At 40.0% G+C, this 22,807-nt stretch overlaps 1 protein-coding gene and 1 long non-coding RNA gene across 21 annotated transcripts in view; one reads left to right on the plus strand and one right to left on the minus strand.

Annotated features, from left to right (window-relative positions):
- Nucleotides 1–22,807, minus strand: part of LOC127552244 (zinc finger protein 420-like) — a 270,922-nt gene that overhangs the window by 12,085 nt on the left and 236,030 nt on the right. For 5 of the 20 annotated variants that reach the window (XM_051982825.1, XM_051982822.1, XM_051982820.1 and 2 more), the window contains one exon: nt 2,331–2,426. The exons of 9 other annotated variants lie outside the window; for them this stretch is intronic. In XM_051982825.1, the coding sequence (XP_051838785.1) occupies nt 2,331–2,426 (96 nt within the window). 6 more of the 20 variants (XM_051982829.1, XM_051982831.1, XM_051982828.1 and 3 more) reach the window with 5 other exon arrangements.
- Nucleotides 15,102–21,233, plus strand: LOC127552264 (uncharacterized). Its single transcript, XR_007951317.1, has 3 exons — nt 15,102–15,578; nt 19,401–19,606; nt 20,721–21,233. It is a non-coding gene; the product is annotated as an uncharacterized LOC127552264 (long non-coding RNA).

The following is a 22,807-nucleotide window of genomic DNA, read 5'->3' on the forward strand; positions in this document are numbered from 1 at the left end:
TATAGGACTGCTTGCCATGTAGGGGAGGGGCTGGAGGGAGGGAGGGGAAAAATTGGAACAGAAGCAAGTGCAAGGGATAATGTTGTAAAAAAATTACCCTGGCATGGATTGATGAATAAAAAGTTATTATTAAAAAAAAAAAAAGCAGTAAATCATCCACATCTAAAAATATATGTCTCATCCTTAAAACAGCGTTAATCATTCTGAGGCATGGAAGGACAGAGCATGTTATTGCAGTCTTCCCCTTTAGAAGTTCAAAACATCCTTGAAGGATTGAGACAATGATCCCAGGGATTTGAATCAAAAATGTGGCAGTGCTGTATTAAGTGGTAAATTCTCCCTTGGACAACAAGTATGTGCACATATGCAGCTTAACAAACCTTTCTCAGTGATTTCAAATGACCATGATCAGGAACATGCAGCTTTTGGGCTTCCTGGGGTGGTTCCATCAAATCCTGATGACTTCTAAGTGCCACAGAGTCTTCCAGATTGTCAGTTTGACAACAAACTGTTTCCAGAATTCCAGGAAGGTTGGACATTCATGAACAAAGGGCCTCGGGCCTGCAAAGGCCCTCAGTGGCTCTCTCCCTGCACCAGAGCAGTTCCCTCATTGCTGGGTTTCCTAGTGATCACATCTCATGAAACCTGTAATCACCAGATCATGATAGTCCCTGGTTCTGCACTCTTGCCCCAGTGCTGGCAGCCTACTTGAAAACCAGTCACTAGGAATGCCCAGTAGAGGCCATCCTGAAATCCCCATGGGAGGCCACAACCCTTCCACAAAAAGAACCCTAAAGACCCACTCATGGACATACTGAGGTGGTCTTTTAATCGGAACTTATCCTTTGTTTACATTTCTCTTCTTCCACATGGCAGTCTCTCAAAGGATTTGGTTGGCAATGTGGGTTAAATGTCCAGTAGTGTCAGTGAGTTAAGCTACTTTACCAGTGGTAAAAGAAAATAAAACAAACAAACAAAAACTGAAGATATTCTATCCTTTAAAATGATCGTTTTGTGAATTAAACATTATTAAACAAACATGAAAACAACATAATGTAATATCTGAAATTGGCCTTTCAGTACCTTTGCTATTATTATTTTGATACTTGTCATGACCTGTTGGAATCCTGATGTTAACTCAACTTGAAACAAGGTGGTAACTCAAGAGAGATATTAGAATCCTAGTGTTAACTCAGGGGAATTGATACAATGCTTGTGTTCACACCTTTAGAGAGCTCATATAAGCAAGAAGTATTTAAGTACTCAATGGAGTTCACACGTTTGGGAGATTTCAGGGTTTAGTATGAGATATCCGAATTCACACCTCCCTTGAAGCTCTCAGGGCCAGAGAGCATGCTGGGAGAAAACCCATAATCCCACTCTCTCACAGGAGATCATATATAACAAATATAAATATAGATCATTTTAATAGTAATTGGCAAGTAATTTCCACTGGTTACCATTTAAAGAAATGACATTGCACATCTAAACGGGACTTTGTTCACCTCTCCTTCCATTGTCCACCTCAAATACATCTGTTTCAGAATCAGAATAGAGCTGAGGGTACAAGGGGAAAAATGTGAACAGGGCCTTCAATCAGCAAGACCTGAGTGTTCATCCCAACTCAGCAACTTGCTAGTCACTTACAAGACCTCTGTCTGCCTCAGTGACTTTATAAAAAGGGCACAAAATAGCATCCAAATCTTAGGCTTCTCATGAGGATAAAATGAGACAACACTGATACACTGCATGACACAGCAGGTGCGGTATAAATGCCAGATATGGCATTTCAGTTTGACCATCATCTCCCCAATTTTACTCTCCTTCTTAAACCATCATTACCTTAATTACTTAGTGATTTAGGGAGGCACTAAATTGATCTAATTTATCTGGTCCAGAGGGTTTCTACAGACTTACTAGTGCACTGTCTGCCCCAGTGGTCTGTGACCTCCAGCAGAGCAGGGGAAGTCCCTTGTCTCTCTTTATGTTCCTGGGGCACAGCCCAGGGCCTGGCTGATAGCAGGCACTTAAAAGTTTGCTGACCTGGAGGAGTTCTAATAACTGGCTCGTCTGGGACAAGTGCAAACAATGACTTCTTATAGGATCCCACATAATCACTGCAAGGGACCTACATGATCCTAACCCACTCATTTTATAAATGGAAAACTGAGATTCAGTGATTGGCAAAGGAGAATCTGAGAAAGATCTTCCTAAAAAGTATCTGAAAAAGAATTCCAAGGCTGGTCTTTCTCCCCCAAACCTGCATTTTCTTCGGGGTAACTCCCAGAAGTCACTAGTACTGCTCACATCCCTGCTGTCACCTCACTCACCTGGAGAGTGGCTCCTCAGGCCTTCTTGGTCCAGCATCCAGGGTACTTGTCTTTGCTTAAAATACGAGATCATATCTTCTCTGGGAACTGGAAGCCCTGGGCATGGAAATCATGGAGGGATGAAGAGAGAAGGTTGAAATTGAGTTCTCTTTAGGGAATGGGGAGAGGATCCAGAGCTGCTCCATTGAGATTCAGCTCATTCTATTGAAATAGGAGTCAGTGGTCACCCACTAGTGCTTGTAATGCAAGAAATCTTTGATAAAGTTTGTCCCATTACTCTGTTGTACACCGTTTTTGGACAAACAGTCAAATGCTCTTTTCCCCCTCCCCCTTCTGTTGTCCCATTAGGTTCCATTCTGGCAGAGGGTTCTAAGCCCACACTTGCATAAAAAGTGTTACTGAGCCTGAAGTAATATTATGCCATACATGTTTCTATCAGTTCTTTATCTGGATGCAAATCACATTTTTCTTCACTTGTTCTTTTGCATTAATTTGCGTATTTAGAATTGTCAAAGTATCTTAATACCTGGAAGTTTTTTCTTAAACAAAATTTTTGTTAATTGTATTGTAAAGAAAGCATAAGGCACAGCATCTGGCAATCAACATCTGGAAAGAAATGCTGGTTCCCTCCCTTTCCTTTCCCACCACTGGTGCTAGAATGTGAGGGCAATAGGAAGGAAGATCAAGGACAAGTTTCCTGTACTAGAAACAACCATGGGCTTTGGGCTACAGAGAGACGCTTGCTGCGAATGAATGACATTTGCAGCAATAACTGTGGGAGCAATTTCAGAGCTCTGGTCGACCAGTCTGTGTCCAGGTAGAGGTCAGCCAAAATAAGCTCAGAGTCGTTCCTTGGGTGAGATGCTTCTACACTGGTTTCATCTCTGACTTGAAGCTACCTAGAAGTGGTAAGAGCTTCAGGAGCAACCAAGGACACCCTCAGTTTTCTATCCCACAAGGAAAAGACACACATGAGGACACAGCAGACCAGCACTTCCTCCTTCCTGAATGATACACCTCCAACCCTGCACCCCAGGAAATGAAGATATGCCCTTTGATTGCAGATTCAGAGTTACCCAAGGAAATGTTCTTACCCAGGGACAGCAGGTTCTGGGCATTCTCCAGCATGACTTCCTTGTACAACTCCTTCTGGGGAGGATCCAAGAGACCCCACTCCTCCTGGGTGAAGTCCACAGTCACATCCCTGAATGTCACCAACTCCTAAAGCACCAAAATCAGGAGATGAATTTTGAGGTGACTTTCAGCTCTACAAGAATCCAACTAACCCTCTCCAATTTACAAGAGGAAACTCAAGCAGAGAAGGGATTGTCTCAAAGCTGAGGCCATTTCTGAGGGTCAGAGTTGGCTCCTGAAACCATGGGTATCAAGAGTCTTACTGCATTTTCAGAAAAGCATTTTATAGAAGCAGTTGGAAGAAAGCTGAGAAATGTGTTATTATTGAATGCATTTCCTTGTGTAATCAGAAAGAGTTTGTGTTTTATCTGTGAGGTAGATGGATCCTTGGAAAGCAAGAGGGTGATGGGGAGTTTCTTCCTTAGAATAAGTGATTTAAGTAGTGGCTGACCTTCCTTCTCTTCCCTCTGCTCACAATTTATCTCATTCCCAGCCCCTGTGCCAGCAAAGGCTGCCCTGCAACTCCTTCAGATGCTGTGATCCACAGCGGTGGAGGCTCTCAGGGAATTATCTGTCCCCTAACAATTCCTCGATGTTTCTTTGCCGCATTCCCCTTGTCCATCAGAGAGAGAGAGAAAAAGACCTCAGGGAGGTGGGAGATAGAATGAATGTTTCTCCTCCTGTCCTTATTGGCTCTTATATACTCTATTATAATTACATCATTGTAGGTGTCAATCTTGTAGAACTATGTTAAGTACTGAGTACATGTACTGAAGTAGGGAACTCACAGCTAAACTAGGTAACCATTGTCTTACCTATTGCTCTGAGTTAACACCTTGTTTCAATTATGCTTCTCCAGAGTTCTGGCTCATTACAGTTGTATATACTATACATAAAGTAGAGCTAACTATAACTAACTGGTCAGTTTGCTAAATTCCCTTATGCTTCTAGGCTGCCATTCAATGTAACAACCTGTTTGTTATGTTCCTTTAATAGGGTCTTCCCAATTCTTTTCCTGGGTAACCTTTTTGCTCTTTCACCACTATTTCATATTTCCCCCTGCTGGTTCTTATTTTCTCTTCATTTTCTCTATAACCTGTTCTCCTAAATAAGTTACCTTTTGATAAGGAGAATGGCCTTTGTGAACCTGAGACATGTTTGGTTCTAACTAGGAAGGGCTACCCTGACCTCCTCATGGTCTTTGTGTAACCCACATTTCAGCTTTACTTTTCTGGATTTCTTCACTTGTGACCAACTGAGGAAGTTATTGTTCTTTTACACTTTTTTGAGATTGCCATGGATTCTCTTTTTCTCGAGGGAGAACTTCTTCATCCATATGGTAACTTTTCAGTAAAGGAAGGAAGTCCTGATGGAAGACTCATCTCTGATCGATTCCTTAACTCAGAGCCAAGAGAAGATATTGCAAAGCTTTCCTTCACAAGCCTCCCACAGGCCCTGTTTACCAACAGGAAGGGGGCTTAATGAATTCCAAACCTTCTCTTAAAGAGAAAGCTCAGCTACCACCTCATCATTCACTGGCTCTCCTCCTTTGGGACTTTTCTGACTGGGCTCTCCACAAGTCCCTGAATCAAGAGGCTCCTTCCCAGGCAGAACTCTTTCCTTAATTCTTGAATCTCGGAATTTCTTTTGATCATTTTCAAGATGCAGGAATAGAATACTGAAATTCTGGGAGATAACTCCTCCCAAAGAAAGAGAAGAGAGAATAAACAGGAAATAAAAATATACCAAAGTGAAGGACAACCCAGAGGAAATGAAATAAACAACAATTAACAATCAAAAAATCTGCCCTTGCTGAAGGGAAGTGTACTGAAGGGAAATACAGCAGGGATATAGAAAAGCAAAGGATGGGAATTCTCAGGGAAGGATATTGATTAAAAATAATGGATACTCTCATGAAGGAAATGGCCAAAGAGAACTAGTCGCTTCTGGACAAGAAAATGAAAATGCAATGGAAGGAACCCCCAGCTCACCCACAGTGTTCCAAAAACCAAACCCGGGATCCCAAACGAAACCCATGGCTACAAAGTGCCAGGCTGCTAGTAGTCACTTCTAATACAAAGTCCTACCAGCCTTGAGGAGAAAGACCTTCTCATACAAGGGATCTGGCTGACTTCTGTCGGCTGATCTGTCCCCAGTGTTCTCTACCAAATTCATTTTCCTGCTTATTTTAATGCCTTTACATTTCTTCACAAATCTGTCAGGAACCAATCAGATTTTTCTACAAAACCCTTTTCATATACATTACTTACATAAGATTTCTGTCCAGAATGGATTTCCTGATGTCCATAAAGACTTCTCTTGCATCTAAAAGCCTTTCCACATTGGATACATTCATAAGGCTTCTCCCCAGTGTGGATCCTCTGATGTACAAGAAGATCTCCCTTGTCTCTAAAAGCCTTTCCACACTGGTTACATTTATAAGGTTTCTCTCCAGTGTGAATTCTCTGATGTACAATAAGAGCTCCCTTTTGAGTAAAAGCCTTTCCACACTGGTTATATTCATAAGGTTTCTGTCCAGTATGAATTCTCTGATGTCCAATAAGAGATGCCTTTTGTGTAAAAGCCTTTCCACACCAGTTACATTCGTAAGGCTTCTCTCCAGTATAGCTTCTCTGATGTACAATAAGAGATCCCTTGCATCTAAAACCCTTTCCACACTGGTTACATTCATAAGGTTTCTCTCCAGTGTGGGTTCTCTGATGTAAAGTAAGATCTATCTTGCATCTAAAAGCCTTTCCACAGTTACATTTATAAGGTTTCTCTCCAGTGTGAGTTGTATTATGTCTAATAAGAGCTATCTTGCTCCTAAAACCCTTTGCACATTGGTCACATTCATACGGTGTCTTGTCAGTTTGACTTTTCTCTTGTGTAACACAGATTTCTCTCAAAGTGAAATCACTTATGGATGGTAGCCTACGAGATTCAACCACAGAAAGGCTTTTCTCCTCAGTAGTGTCCTTCATTTCAATGCTGATCTCTTGCTCTGAAAAAACAACCAACTACAAACAGTCAAATAGACACTATACACACACATATAATATCCCCTTCCCTCCTTAAAATGAACATAAGTTAAGTCATTTTGTATTGGCAAAGTCAAAAGGAAAAATTTTTTGTTTCTTTTTTTTTTTTACTAAAACTTTATTTTCAAAATATATGCATAGATCATTTTCAACATTCACCCTTGCAATCCCCTGTGTTCCAATTTTTTACACCCTTCTTTCCCCGACCCCCTCCTATATATAGCAAGTAATCCAATGAATGTTAAAATATGTACCATTCTTCTATATATACTTGCACAATTTTTATGCTGCACAAGAAAAATCAGATCAAAAAGTGAAAATAATGAGAAACAAAATCAAATTCAAGCATTTGGTGAAAATAGGTGAAGTACTAGGTTTTGATGCTTACTCAATTCCCATAGTCCTCTCACCACTACAGAAAAGGCGGCTACAAACATTTTTGCACATGTGGAAGGCCTTTTCCCTTCTTTATAATCTCTTTGGGACACAGGTTCAGTAGATACACTGCTGGATCAAAGGGCATGCACATTATGATAGCTCTTAAGGCACAGTTCCATATTGTTCTCCAGAATGATTGGATCCATTCACAACTCCACCAACAATGTATTACTGTCCCAGTTTTTCCCCCATTCCCTTCAACATACGTCATTATCTTTCCCTGTCATCTTAGCCAATCTGAAATATCTGGTACCTCAGCCTTGTTTTAATTTACATTTCTCTGACCAATAGTGTTTTAGAGTATTTTTTCATAGGACTAGAAATGATTTTTATTTTTTCATCTGAAAATTATCTGTTTAAATCCTTTGACCATTTATCAATTGAAGAATGGTTTGCATTCCTATAAATCTGAGGTAGTTCCAAGAGAAAGTCTTCAATGGACAGAATCAATCTCTTAAAAATCCCAATAGCTCACATCCCAAGACTGATTTAATTTCCAATGACCTTCATGCACAAATACATTGGACAACCTGGGACCATACAGAAAGAAACTTCATCCTCACTGCTTGTACACCTCAGGCCACCAGCTCAGAGTGATTGAGTCACTTGACCCAAATCCCAGCAGCTGTGCCTGGCATTCACATCCTATGAATGGCCAGCCTCTGCCTACAGTTTTTGACAAATTCTAAATTTTTCCTTTTCTCTTTCAGTGTCTGCACTCTGATATACTCCCATTCAATTTTTTTTTCCCTGATACTAAGGCTGTTGGTTTTTTCTGGAAGATTTTCCTATTTTATCTGATTGTTTTGATGCTTTACTTCTTGGAGATAATCATGGCTTATTTATTCTTAGAAATTTATCATCACATTCCCCTCCACATTATTTTAACAAACCCAATTTTTAAAAAAAGCAGGAATTTTTGTCTTTTTTCCTGGGTTATTTTTACCTTCTGAATCCAATTCTCCCTGTGCAACAAGAGAACTGTTCGGTGCAAACATATATTGTACCTAGGATATACTGCAACATATTTAACATATATAGGACTGCTTGCCATCTAGGGGAGGGGCTGGAGGGAGGCAGGGGAAAAATCGGAACAGAAGCAAGCACAAGGGATAATGTTGTAAAAAAATTACCCTGGCATGGGTTCTATGAATAAAAAGTTATTATTAAAAAAAAAAAAGCAGGAAATCATCCACATCTGAAAATATATGTCTCATCCTTAAAACAGCGTTAATCATTTTGAGGCATGGAAGGACAGAGCTTGTTATTGCAGTCTTCCCCTTTCGAAGTTCAAAACATCCTTGAAGGATTGAGACAATGATCCCAGGGATTTGAATCAAAAATGTGCCAGTGCTGTGTTAAGTGGCAAATTCTCCCTTGGACAACAAGTATGTGCACATATGCAGCTTAACAAATCTTTCTCAGTGATTTCAAATGACCATGATCAGGAACACGCAGCTTTTGGGTTTTCATGGTTTGTGCTTCCATCAAATCCTGATGACTTCTAAGTGCCACAGAGTCTTCCAAATTGTCAGTTTGACAACAAACTGTTTCCAGAATTCCAGGAAGATTGGACATTCATGGACAAAGGGCCATGGGCCTGCAAAGGCCCTCAGTGGCTCTCTCTCCCTGCACCAGAGCAGTTCCCTCATTGCTGGGTTTCCTAGTGATCACATTTCCTCAAACCTGTAATCACCCAAACATGATAGTACCTGGTTCTGCACTCTTGCCCCAGTGCTGGCAGTCTACTTGAAAACCAGTCACTAGGAATCCCCAGTAGAGGCCATTCTGAAATCCCCATGGGAGACCACAACCACAATTGGTCCAAAAAACAAAACTAAGAGTTGGTTTTATGAAAAAACTAACAAAACAAATAAATCTTTGCCTACATTTCATGATGAGAAAAAGAAAAGAAAAAAACCAAATCACCAACATCAAAACTAAAAGGGGTGAATGCACCACCAATGAAAAAGAAATTAAAGCCAAAATTAGGCGCTCTTTTCCCCAACACTATGGCAGCAAGTCTGACAATCTAACTGAAATGAATGTTTACAAAAAATACAAATTTCCCAGGTTAACAGAAGAGGAAATAAAATATTTAAATAGCTCCATTTCAGAAAAAAGAAATTGAACAAGTCATTAATGAACTCCCTAAGAAAAAATCTCCAGGGCCAGTTGGATCTACAAGTGAATTCTCCCAAACATTTAAAGAACAATTACTTCCAATACTACGTCAACATTTCTTGTACGACACAGTTATTGCACTGCTATCTAAAACACAAAGGGCTTAAACAGAGAAAAAAAAATTGCAGACCAATATCCCTGTTGAACACTGATGCACAAATTCTAAATGACATATTATCAAAGAAATCACAGCAACTTATGAGCAGGATAGTACATTACAACCAATGGGATTTATACCAGAAATGCATGGCTGGTTCAGTATCAGGAAAACTTGCTACAGTCGACCACACCTATAACATAACCAATCAAAATCATATCCCAATACAAGCAGGAAAACCTTTTCATAAAATACAATATGCATTCCTATTAATAAATAGGCATGAGGGATAAAGGAAACTTTCCTTAAAACAATAAGCAATACTTCGTTAAACCTATAGAAAGCATTATATGAAATGGACAGAAGCTGGATGCATTCCCAGTAAAATCAAGGGTTAAATTATCATCACTATTATTCAACATTGTTCTAGAAATGTCAACTTCATTGATAAGAAAAGAAAAAGAAACAAAAGGAATTAGACTAGGCAATGAGGAAATAAAACTCTCACTCTTTGGAGATGACATGAGATACTTTGAGAATCCTTGAAGACCATCAAAATATCTACTGAAAACAATTCACAGCTTTAGCAAAATTGCAGTATATAAAATGAAGTCACACAAATCATCAGCATTTCTCTATATTACTGATAAAGCCCATAAGCAAGAGAAACAAAGAGAAATCCCATGGAAAATGTCTATAGACAAAATAAGATAATTGGGGAGCAAGCTGCCAAGACAAACCCAAATACAATATGAACAGAATTACAAAACACTTCTCACACAAAGAAAATCAGATCTAAACAAAAATATTAATTGTTCATAGCTAGGTTGAGCTCATATAAATCACAATTCTGCCTAAATTGGTCTATTTGTTCAGTGCCATAACAATCAAACTGAAAAAACATTATTTGATAGAACTAGAAAAAAATAACAAAAGCTATCTAGAAGAACAAAAGGTCAATAATATCAAGGGATTAACAACAACAACAAAATACAAAGGATGGTGGCTTAGCAGTACCAACTCTAGAACTATGTTACAAAGCAGCAGTAATCAAACCGTTTGGTACTGGCTAAAAAATAGCATGGGCCATCAGTGGAATAGATTAGATATATAAGACACAATAATCAAAGCCTATGTCAATGTAGTATGTGATAAACCCCCAATCTCCAGGTTCTGGAATAAGAATTCTCTGTATGACAGAAATTGCTGGGAAGCATGGACAATAATATGTCAGAGACTCAGCATAGACCTACATCTTATATTCTATTCCAAAATAAGGGCAAAATAGGACCATCATCTGGGCATAAAGGATACCATAAACCAATTAGGAGAAGAATAATTTATCTATCAAATCTTTGCAGAAGGGAGGAATTTATGACCAAGGAAGCACTAGAGAATATTATCAAAGGCAAAATGGACAACTTTGATTTGAATAAATTAAAAGTTTTTGCACAAACAAAAGCACCAAAAACAAGATTAAGAGGGAAGTAGAAAGCTGGGAAAAAATCTTTATGACCAGTATATCTGTTAAAGGTCTCATATCTAAAATATATAGAGAACTGTTTCAAATTTATAAGAATACAAATCACTCATTACTTGATACAAGGTCAATGAATATGAACAGAGAATTTTCAGATGAGGAAATTAAAGCCAATTAGAGTTATATGAAAAAATGCTCTAAATCACTACTGATAAAAGAAATGCAAATTACACAACTCTGAGGTACCACCTCATACCTCTCAGATTGGCTAAGATCACAGGAAAAGACAATGATAAATATTAGAGGGGATGTGGGAAAAGTGGGACACTAATGCATTTTTGGGGAATTCTGTAATGATCCAACCATTGTGGAGAGTAATTTGGAACTACGTACAAAGGGTTATCAAACTGTGCATACCCTTGGATCCAGCAGTGTCTCTACAGGCTCTTTATCCCAAAAACATCATAAAAAAGGGACAAGGACCCACATGTACAAAAATGTTTGCCACAGCTCTTTCTGTGGTAACACAGAATAGATAAAGGAATGGATGCTCACCAAGTGGGGAATGGCTGACTGAGTTGTGGTACATGAAGCTTATGAACTATCATTGCTATAAAGAAATTCTGAACAAGCCTATTATAGAAAAGCGGGGCACTATTTACTTGAACTGGTGCTGAGTGAAACAAGGGCAACCAGGAATACATTGTGCACAATAACACCACATGTGCAATGATCAACCAGAAAAGGATTGGTTCTTCTCAGTAGTTCAATGATCCCAAGCAGTCCCAAGAGACATTGTGTGTGTGTGCGTGTGTGTATGTATATGTATATGTGTGTGTGTATATATATATGTATGTATATGTATACATACATACATATATATACACACACACACATACATATATATTATATGTATAAATATAAATATATGTATATATATATGCATTTATGTATGTATAATTATTATTAAAGCTGTTTACTTTCAGAACATATGTATAGATCATTTTTCAACATTAACCCTTGCAAAATCTTGTCTTCCAATTTTCCCTCCCCTTGACCTAACTCCTCCCCTAGATGGCAAGTAATCCAATATATGTTAAACATGGTACAAATATATGTTAAATCCACTATATGCATACATATTTATACAATTATCTTGCTGCACAAGAAAACTCAAATTAAACAGGAGAAAAAATGAGAAAGTAAAATGTAAGAAAATAACAATAAAAAGAGTGAAAATGCTATTTGTGAACTACACTCAATTTCTACACTCCTCTTTCTGGTTGCAGATGGCTCTCTTCATCACAACATCATTGGAACTGGTCAGAAGCATGTCATTATTGGAGACAGCCACTTGCATCAGAATTGAACATCATATAATCTGGCTGCCCAGTACAATGACCTCCCAGTTCTGCTCATTTCACTTAGCCTCAGTTAATGTAAGATTCTCTAGGCACTCTCAGAATAGAAGGGAATCAACAAACTGGGAAAACATTTCCACAGTGAAAGGTTCTGATAAAGGCCTCATTTCCAAACTATATAGAGAATGGACTCCAATGTATAAGAAATCAAGCCATTCTCCAATTGATAAATGGTCAAAGGATATGAACAGACAATTTTCAAATGATGAAATTGAAACTATTTCCACTCATATGAGTGTTCCAAATCATTATGGATCAGAGAAATGCAAATTAAGACAACTCTGAGATACCACTACACACCTGTCAGATTGGCTAGAGTGACAGGGAAAGATAATGCGGAATATTGGAGGGGATGCGGGAAAACTGGGACACTGATGCATTGTTGGTGGAGTTGTGAATACATCCAGCCATTCTGGAGAGCAATCTGGAATTATGCCCAAAAAGTTATGAAACTGTGCATACCCTTTGATCCAGCAGTGTTTCTACTGAGCTTATACCCCAAAGAGATACTAAAGAAGGGAAAGGGACCTGTATGTGCCAAAATGTTTGTGGCCACCCTGTTTGTAATGGCTAGAAACCGGAAATTGAATGGATGCCCATCAGTTGGAGAATGGCTGGGTAAATTGTGGTATATGAATGTTATGGAATATATTGTTCTGTAAGAAATGACCAGCAGGATGAATACAGAGAAGCCTGCAGAGACTTACATGAACTGATGCTAAGTGAAATGAACAGAGCCAAGAGATCATTATATACCTCAACAATGATACTGTACGAGGATGTATTCTGATGGAAGTGGATTTCTTCGACAAGGAGAAGATCTAACTCAGTTTCAATTGATCAATGATTTACAGAAGCAGCTACACCCAAAGAAAGAATATTGGGAAATGAATGTAAACTGTTTGCATTTTGGTTCTTCTTCCCGAGTTATTTATACCTTCTGAATCCAATTCTTCCTGTGCAACAAGAGAACTGTTCGGTTCTGCACACAAATATTGCATCTAGGATATACTGTGACATATTCAACATGTATAGGACTGCTTGCCATCTGGGGGAGGGGGTAAAGGGAGGGAGGGATAAAGTTGGAACAGAAGTGAGTGCAAGGGATAATGTAAATAAAATTTTTTCAAAATTAAAAAAAAATTAAAAACAAAAAAGACTCTTTAGGTCTCTCTGAAATCATCCCACTGATGGATTCTTATAGAATAATAATATTCCAAGACATTCATGTGTCAAAGCTTATTCAGCCATTCCCCCACTGATGGGCATTCAATCATTTGCCAATTTCTTGCCACTCAGAAAAGAGCTGCCATAAATATTTTTCCACATGTGGGTCTCTTTCCCTTCTTTAAGATCTGTTTGAATCCCAATAGACAGAAACTGCCATCTGCATCTACAAAAAGAACTGCCGAGATTGAATGCAAATCAACACATTCTATGTTCATTTCATTTTTTTCTGTTTTTTATCTCTCCCTTGGTTTCTCCCTTTTCCTCTGAATTTTGTTTCCCAATATGATTCATAAAACGATGTGAATTAAAAATAAATCATCTCACCACAATTAGAAAAAAAAGCAATTCCAAGTCAGGTCTCTCTCCCCCAAACCCAGCATTTCCTTCAGGCTAACTCCCAGAAGCCTTTTGCAATGCTCATATCCCTGCTGTCACCTCACTCACCTGGAGAGCAGCTCCTCAGGCCTTCTTGGTCCAGCACCCAGGGGGCTTCCCTCTGCTTAAATACGAGATCACGTCTCCTCTGGGAACTGGAAGCCTGGGCATATAAATCAGGGAGGCATTAAGGAGAGAAGCTTGAAATTTACTTCTCTTTAGGGAATGGGCTCAGGATCCAGGGCTGCTCCACTCTGAGATTCATCCTGTTACATTGAAACAAATGAATGTATCATCACCCGCCAGTGTTTGTAAATCAAGAAAAACATAATAGCGTTTGTCACATCATCCTGTTGTTTTTTTTTGATAAAGAGTCAAATGCTCTTCCCCCAAACTGTTAAGGTGTTAGCTTCCATTCAGGCAGAAGCTTCTAACCTGAGTAAAAAGGGCTACTGGGCCTGCGCAGCCTCCAGCCTTAGCCTTAGCACACCTGCTTCATATATCACTCATTCCCTAGTTACCCTCAGGGCCTCTCAAGGGGAACAGCTGAACCAGGGAAAGCGGGAAGCCTGTGTCCCGAGGTCTACCTAGGAGCTGGGGAGGACTGCGGGGACGCCCTGGTGGAGTCGGGGCTGGGAGTCCCTAACGGGAAAGTGCAGACAAGGAGCCGCAAGTCTGGGACCGATGGGAACCAGCCTAAGGAGGGTTCACTTAAGGGGCCGGGAAAGAGCTTTGGTCACTGGTCCATGGTGGGCTCCAGTATAGTCTTGTTTCTTTGTATAATCGGAAGGAAGGGACTCGAGGATCCCTAAAGGGACTGGGTCTAAGGATGTAAATCAATAAACAAGAGGTGGGGACAGGGAGGGACCGGACCCCTGGGTCCTGACCAAAAAGCTGAAATCAGGACTCCCGGCTTACTAGGGAGAAAGCCTTCAGTGTGGGCAAGGAGAACCAGGAAGTGGGAGAGCTCGTCCAGCGGCGAGTTAAGGCGGTACTTCCGCCAGACCCGGAGGATACTCTCCACGAGGTCAGCGGAGGAGGAGACTCAGCGGCCGCGCCAGCCCGCGGGAGCCAGCAAGTGTGGGGGACGCTGGCTCCGACCTACCTGGGAAATGCGCGGTTCTACCTTCCAGAAGTCAAACTAATCAGCGGTCCGCGGGAAGGGAGGGCGGCCCGAAGGGCAGGAAGCTTCCCGACAGACCCCTCTGCGAGTGCCTTTCTGGTCCTCATAGCCCCGCCCTGCTCCTCATGGCCCCGCCCTGTCCCTCCCCCAGGAGCAGGAGGCCTTTGGCAGACCAGGACTACAGGCCCCGCCCCCGGCTCGGGTTCTCCTCCACCTCCAACTCCTCCCAGGCTGCCCCACTCCCTCCCCCGCCCCTTTCCCCCTATCCACTTCCGCCTCTCTGATTTGCTTCTTCAAATCCTCCCTGGGGCTCCCTCCCCTCTAAGCTTTCTCTTATTCCCGCGGAGCTTATTTCTGGAGTTGTTATCCCTTCTCTGGAAAGGAAGAAACCATAAAGTGCAGAAATGGAGCTAAGCGGAGTCTAAGCTGTGCAGGGAATGAGTGTTGATGAGTCATCCCCCCACTTACCCTTGGAAATACCTTTGCCAGAAAGGTATTCACCTATCAGGTGACTGGACCGAGATTGATGAATACTGAGTGAGGGGTTGGACATGTAACTATCAGGAGAATGGAGAATTTTGCCCGAGTACAGGAGGACGGACTAGATTCCCAACTGTGCTTACAATTTCCTGAGGGTGAACTAAGCAAAGTCAGAATAAGGAACCAAAAGGGAACTGGACCTACATCCTGCTCCACTGGTCACTGAACTTATCAGTCCGGGCTATGTAAGTGATACATGGAGTGCTTTTCTATGTAACATAATTTGGAGCTATTCAACTGAATTGATTTCATTTGACTGCCAGTGATTTTATCATACTAAAAATCTATGATATACTTTATTATTTCTATTTTGTTTTAATTTTTTTTGGTATTGAGAGTTGGGGAAAATCCTCAGGTATGAAATGTTGCTAATGCTTTCCTCCCTTTTATCAGCCTTTCTTCTTTCCTTTGTTTTCCTCTTTACCTTCCTACCTTCCTATGGGGCAAGACACAATTTCTCTACCGAACTAAGTGTGTATGTTATTCTCCCTTCAAACGGAATCGGATGAGTTTTAAACATTGCTCATCCCCCTCCCTTTCTTCCTGCTACTACAACAGTTCTTTTGTCCTATATTTTGTTCCACTTAACCTTTCCATTCCTATTCTCCCTACACAATCCTTTTTCTGCCCCTCAATTTCTTCTTTATACCATCACATCAAACTCAACTTAGACCCACTCTTTCTGTCTAGGAATGCTCCATCTAACTCCCCTAATTCTCAAGAGTTATGGGTAACAAATGTCATTTTCTCATGTAAGAATATAAACAGCTTAACCTTTAAAAAACATTTTTTCCCCTTTCCCATTTGTCTTTTCATGCTTCTCCTGAGTCTTGTATTTCCAAATCAAATTTTCGATTCAGCTCTGGTCTTTTCATCAGAAGTGATTGAAAATGCCATATTTTATTGAATATCGATCTTTTCCCTGAAAGGAAAGTGTTCCCCTGTGAGGACCAAGTTAGCACCATTGATGCCTTAGAATCAGCTGGAGTCAGGATAAGCAAAAGTCCTTGGTCTTTATTCTTGGTCTTAAGGGTAGAAGTGAATTGGATCGACCCAGGATCTCCACCACCTTCCTCCTCTTCCTCTACTGCCAAAATGACTCTGGCTTGTCTTACTCCACCCCTTAATCCCTCCTACAATTCTCTATATACACCAACAGATTGAGTCAGCACAGAATAGTGGGAAGGGCCGTTTTCCAAGCATATGCTAATAAAGTCTTGTCCAATCAGTAGTTACCCATAAGTGCTCAGCTATCCAACCCCAGTGCATCAACTCAGAGTTTCAGTCCTTTACATTTCCCTAAAAGGTAATGCTCAATGGTAATTGATTCTTGGTTGTAGTCCAAGCTCCTTTATTTTCCACAATTCCATAATTCAGGGCCTTCCTTCTTTTCATGTGGAAACTGCTAAATCCTGGGTAATCTGGACTGTGGGTCCTCAGTATTTGAATTGTTTCTTTCTGGATGCTTGTAGTGTTTTCTACTTGACCTAAAAATTCTGGAATTTAGCTACAATATTCTGATGAGGTTTGATGGTTTAGATTCTTGGTGGTCTAGAGGTTAGTGGCTATAAGAGAGTTGCTAAGAATCCCCTTTAAATTGGCTGCAGGTTCTAGGAGTGAAAGAATTCACTAATTCTCAAATTATTAGTTGCAAAATGGAACTTTATTGTTAGAAATCAGTTTGCCACGAGACTGACTTCTATAGTGGCAGATCTATTGGAAAATGGAGTTTTGCACTGAGAGAATGCAGTTCTCAGTGGACAGAAGGGTCCTGATTTGAGTTGAGCCACAATTCCCTTTTAATGACTGACCCAGTTTCCCTAATTGTCCTATTCAGTTACTCTGCCTCAGTTTATAATCATTCCCTCTTAATGTTAGGGGTGGTTCCCCCATTCAAAGAGAAACTGGGAGTCTGTATGTAAAGGAATGCAGAAAAAGACATCTTTAAGATCCAGGGTGGAGAACCATTGACTATTCCCAGGAATCTGGGTGCAGATCTATATGAATTAGACACTAGGGGATGGATCAGAATGACAGCTTCATTAATCACCCTGAGATCCTGTACCATGCAGTATTCTCTGTTCGCTTTTCTAATAGAAGGAATCAAGAGTGTTATAGGGAGAATGGCAGCGAATTAAGCACTTGTCAATCAGAGGTTGTAACCCTATCCTGCCTTCTTTTTTAATTGGATATTGGTGCCTAAGAGGAAATACACTAGGATCCCCCAGCTTAATGGGGGGAAGGGGTCACCCTTCCCAGGATGTCCTGGTCCCAAACAGAGGGGTCAATGCCCTCCCAGATTTCACAGGGAATGTGGGGGGGGGGTTGGAAAGGAGCACAAAAATATCACTTGGAGGTTTGAGCAGAGAGAATTGGGCCCCCAGCTTCACCATCAAGTCTCGCCCCAATAAAGGAGTGGGACAGGAAGGAATAATTAAAAAGGAATGTGGAAACAATAAGTCCCTGAACCAGCAAGGCAGGGGGAGAGTTTCCAAGCAATTCTGGAGGTTCCCCTCAATCCCTATTATCTTATGGGGAAAGAGAGGAGGGCACAAGTGGGACCGGAGTGCCATAGCAGGAGCAAAAAAGAGGCCCTTGAATGGAAAAAAAACGAGATGAGCTTACCTGCTACGTCCAAAGGAACTCTCGATTTGGTGGTGCTGATGAAGAAAGGAGGGGCCTCAGCGAACCTCAGGATAGGTTGAGTGAATATCATAAAGATGACAATTCTACCTAAATTAATTTATTTAGTGCTATGACAATCAAACTCCCAAGAAACTATTTTAGTGACCTAAAAAAATTGCAACAAAATTCATCTGGAAAAAAAAAGTTCAAGAATTTCAAGAGAATTAATTGGAAAAAACAAAAAAAACAAAGGAAAGTGGCCTAGGTGTACCAGGTCTAATACTCTATTAAAACATAGCGGACATAAGAACCATTAGATACTGGCTAAGAAATAGAATAGTTGATCAATGGAAAAGGTTAGGTTCACAGGACAAAATAGTCAAAGACTATAGTGGTCTGGTGTTTGACAAACCCAAAGAACCAGCATTTGGGATAAGAATTCATTATTTGACAAAAATGTCTGGGAAATTGGAAACAAGCATGGCAGAAACTTGGCATCGACCCACATTTAACCCCATATACCAAGATAAGGTTGAAATGGATTAATGATCTAGACATAAAGAATATTATAAACAAATTAGAAGAACATAGGATAGTTTACTTCTCAGATCTGTGAAGGAGGAAGGAATTTTTGTCCAAAGAAGAACTAGAGGTCATTATTGAAAAATGGATAATTTTGATTATGTCAAGTTTTTTGTACAAACAAAACTAATGCAGACAAGATTAAAAGGGAAGCAGTAAACTGGGAAAACATTTTTACATTCAAGGGTTTGGATAAAGGCCTCATTTTTAAAATATATACAGAACTGACTCAAATTTATAAGGCTTAAAGCCATTCTCCAATTAATGAAAGGTCAAAGGATATCAACAGACAATCTTCAGATGAAGAAATTGAAACTATTTCTAGTCACATTAAAAGGTGCTCCAAATCACTATTGATCAGAGAAATGCAAATTAGACAACTCTGAGGTACCAGTACACACTTGTCAGACTGGCTAAGATGCTAGGAAAAGATAATGACGATTCCAAGGAAGAATCTTGGAGGATTCTTGCGAGAAAATTGGAACACTGATACATTGTTGGTGGAATTGTGAACGGTATTCAATCATTCTGGAGAGCAATTTGGAACTATAATCAAAAAGGTATCAAACTGTGCATACCCTTTGACCCAGCAGTGTTTCTACTGGGCTTATATCCCAAAGAGATCTTAAAGAAGGGAAAGGGACCCACATGTGCAAAAATGTTTATGGCAGCCCTTTTTGAACTGGCTAATGACTCCATCAATTGAAGAATGGCTGAATAAGTTATAGTATATGAATGTTATAAAATATTATTGTTCTGCAAGAAACGACCAATTTCTGTAAGAAACTTTTTTTTTTAAGTTTGATTTCATAGAGACCTGAGAGACTTACATGAACTGATGCTGAGTGAAATGAGCAGAACAAGAAAGTCATTATACATGGCCACAACAAGACTATACGATGATCAATTCTGATGGACGAGGCTCTCCTCAACAGTGAAATGATTTAAACCAGATCCAATTGTTCAGTGATGAAGAGAGTCATCTATATCCAAAGGACAGTGGGAAGTGAGTGTGGACCACAACATAGCATCTTCACTTTTTCTGTTGATGTTTGCTTGCATTTTGTTTTCGTTATGTTTTTTTCCTTCTTTACCCGATTTTTGGTGTCCACTAAGATGACTGTACATATATATATGATACAGCATATATTTTATCATATTTAACATGTATTAGACTACCTGCTATCTGGTGGAGTGGGGGGAAAGGAGGGAAAAATTTGAAACAGAAAGTTTTGCAAGGATCAGTGCTGAAAAAATGACCCATGCATATATTTTGTAAATAAAAAGCTTTAATAAAATTTAAACAAACAAAAAAAAACTGTGCTGATCATCAAGGCCTTTGCTAAGTACTTTTTAGAACAAAACAAGGCACTCACTCCCCCCCTTCATAGTGCCTTCAATTTAGTGGTGACTTTGTGCTTACTCTAGCTGACTCTATATAGTTATAAATAGTATACACACACACACACACACACACACACACGTGTGTGTGTGTATATATGTATATATATATACATATATACACACACATATACATACATATATGTGTGTATATGTATATATATATATATATGTATATAAAATAACTAACTATAAATAACTCTTGTTAGTTTGCTAAACTTCCTTTATGTTTATAGGCTGCCAGTTAAAGGAATAATCCACCATATTCTTTAATGGAATCTTTCAAATTTTTTTCCTGGGTAACCCTATTACGCTTACAGAATTATTTCATATTTTGCATGGTAGAAAATATGTCTCATCCTAAAAACAATATTAATCATTCTTATTTTCTCTTCATTTTCTCTGTAACATCTTCTCCTAAATAAACCTTCCTTTCCACAACAAGAATTGTCTTTGTGAATTTGTCATGTGATTATTTCTAACTTGAAATTTCTACCATGATCTCCTTATGCTCTTTATGTAATCCACATTGCAACTTTCATTTCTCTATTTTTTCATTTCTGAACAACTGAGGAATTTATTGTTCTTTAACAGCAGTTTCTTGCACCTCCCCAGTCCCCTTCTGGGTGGAATTCCTGGATAAGGTTCCTACTGGCCCCTATACTAAATCCTCTTCTGATTATTATCCTTTTGCTCATATTTGGTCCCTCTATTTTCAGATTGCTCATGAGATTTGTTGCCTCTAGGCTCCGAGCTGCAAAGCCCCAGCTTCTCTAACAACCTGGAGATCCTGAGACAAGTGATGTGGAAACTCCACATCCACTGGCCACTGTGGCTGCTGCTTTCAGATCTGGCTTCTCTCCCCAAGCACCACTCCCCCTTCCCCCACCCTCTATGGCCATTTCCAGCAGGAAGTAGCTACAGAAGATCTGAGACCTCTGACCCTTTTGCAAAAGAATCTGTGCTTTTTATTTGAGGTGGGAGAAGAGACAGCCCTGTAAAGTTATGTAAAATCACCAACAAAAAGTTATACAAGCTTAAATGGACTTACATTCTCTGGAACCAGGAAAAATTTCCAGAGAATGTACCTTTTCATATACAAACTTGAGCGGTCTTGCCTGTTCTGTTCTATTTCTGTATAAAGTAGGCCTTCAGAAAATGTCTTTGCAAAATCAATGCTCTCTTGAGAATGATATTGTCCCCAGGAGGGCTATCTTGGTGTCTTTCTAACACCAATAGTTATGGAGAAAGGGAAGAAAAATGGAGGAAATCCAAAAACCAATGAAAAGGACTACCCTTTTTAATCACAGCCTTTTAGTAAGTGAATTTCCTTCTCTACCAGCCGGCCCTTGGCTTGGTGCCTTGGAGAAAGAGGATCGTATCCATCCCCGCCACACCTTTCCTTCACCACCTTACCCTCATCAAAAAGGCTACGTTGCAATGATACTGTTTGAGGATGTATTCTGATGGAAGGGGACCTCTTTGATAAAGAGAGCCTTAATTGATCAAAGATGGACAGAAGCAGCTACGCCCAAAGAAAGAACACTGGGAAATGAATATAAACTGCTTGCATTTATGTTTTTCCTCCCGGGTTATTTATACCTTCTGAATTCAATTCTCCCTGTGCAACAAGAAAACTGTTTGGTTCTGCACACATATATTGTATCTAGGATATACTGCAACCCATTCAACATGTAAAGGACTCTTGCCATCTGGGGGAAGGGGTGGAGGGAGGGAGGGGAAAAATCGGAACAGAAATGAATGTAAGGGATAATGCTGTAAAAAATTACCCTGGCATGCGTTCTATCAATAAAAAGTTATTAAAAAAAAAAAAAAAAAGGCTACGTTGCTTTGGGTTAAAGGGGGGACTAGCACTGGGAGGGACAGGAGACCATGAAGCCCGGGGTAAGATTTCTAAGAAAATGCTGAAGAAAATTAAAAGGAGAAAGAGATGGTAAATAGCAGGGGGCAAAGTTCCCCACAATGGAGCAGTGTTCTCTCTGACCCTGCAGTGACCCACAGGATTCTGAAAGGAAGACACCATGGAAAGGAGGAATCAGTGGGACTGGCCTAGAAGCAATGGCAGGAATGACCTACAGGGCAGAGCTCAGAAGAGTCACCTTGGGGGCTTTGCCTCTAGGAAGTATAAGGGGAAAAGAGAGAGACCACAGGAAGAAAGGGGTACGGATGAGAGCATGAGAATCTAGGCAAGGCAGAAAGGGAAGAGGGAGAGTGAGGAGGAGAGCAATAGTTATGGAGAAAGGGAAGAAAAATGGAGGAAATCCAAAAACCAATGAACTGGACTGGCTAAAGGGCAAGAGGACAAGGGGAATCTACAAGAGAATTTAAAGAGAAAGGGGGAATGATGAAATGCAGACGAAGATGAAAGCAGAAGAGATGAACTACTCTCTGAGGAAAGTAGAAGTAAAAGATTTATTTATGGCATCTTCTAAATACGAAACATTTACAAAACGGCCAGGGCAACGGAATAGAAATCTTAGGATCTGCCATGGCAAACCTCCTGAAAGAAAAGAAAAAAAAAAAAGAAAGAATAGTGAGGGACTAGAAATACTCTAAAAGAAAAGGGCAGCCTAGAAGAAGTGAAGTAAAAAACAAGAACATTCAAAAAATTGGCCCCTTGCTGAAATAAAGTGCATGTTGTTCTAAGACAGGAAGCACACAGACACCCTAAGGACCATGGATTTCCCAAAAACACGTGTCTGGAGGGGAAATGGACTCAAGGATGAAGAAAACAATTCAAGAGAACTAGGCAGAACTTGTAATCAGAGAAAAACTGAAATTACAA

Source organism: Antechinus flavipes, chromosome 2, assembly GCF_016432865.1.
Source record: "Antechinus flavipes isolate AdamAnt ecotype Samford, QLD, Australia chromosome 2, AdamAnt_v2, whole genome shotgun sequence".
NCBI classification, from domain to species: Eukaryota; Metazoa; Chordata; class Mammalia; order Dasyuromorphia; family Dasyuridae; genus Antechinus; species Antechinus flavipes.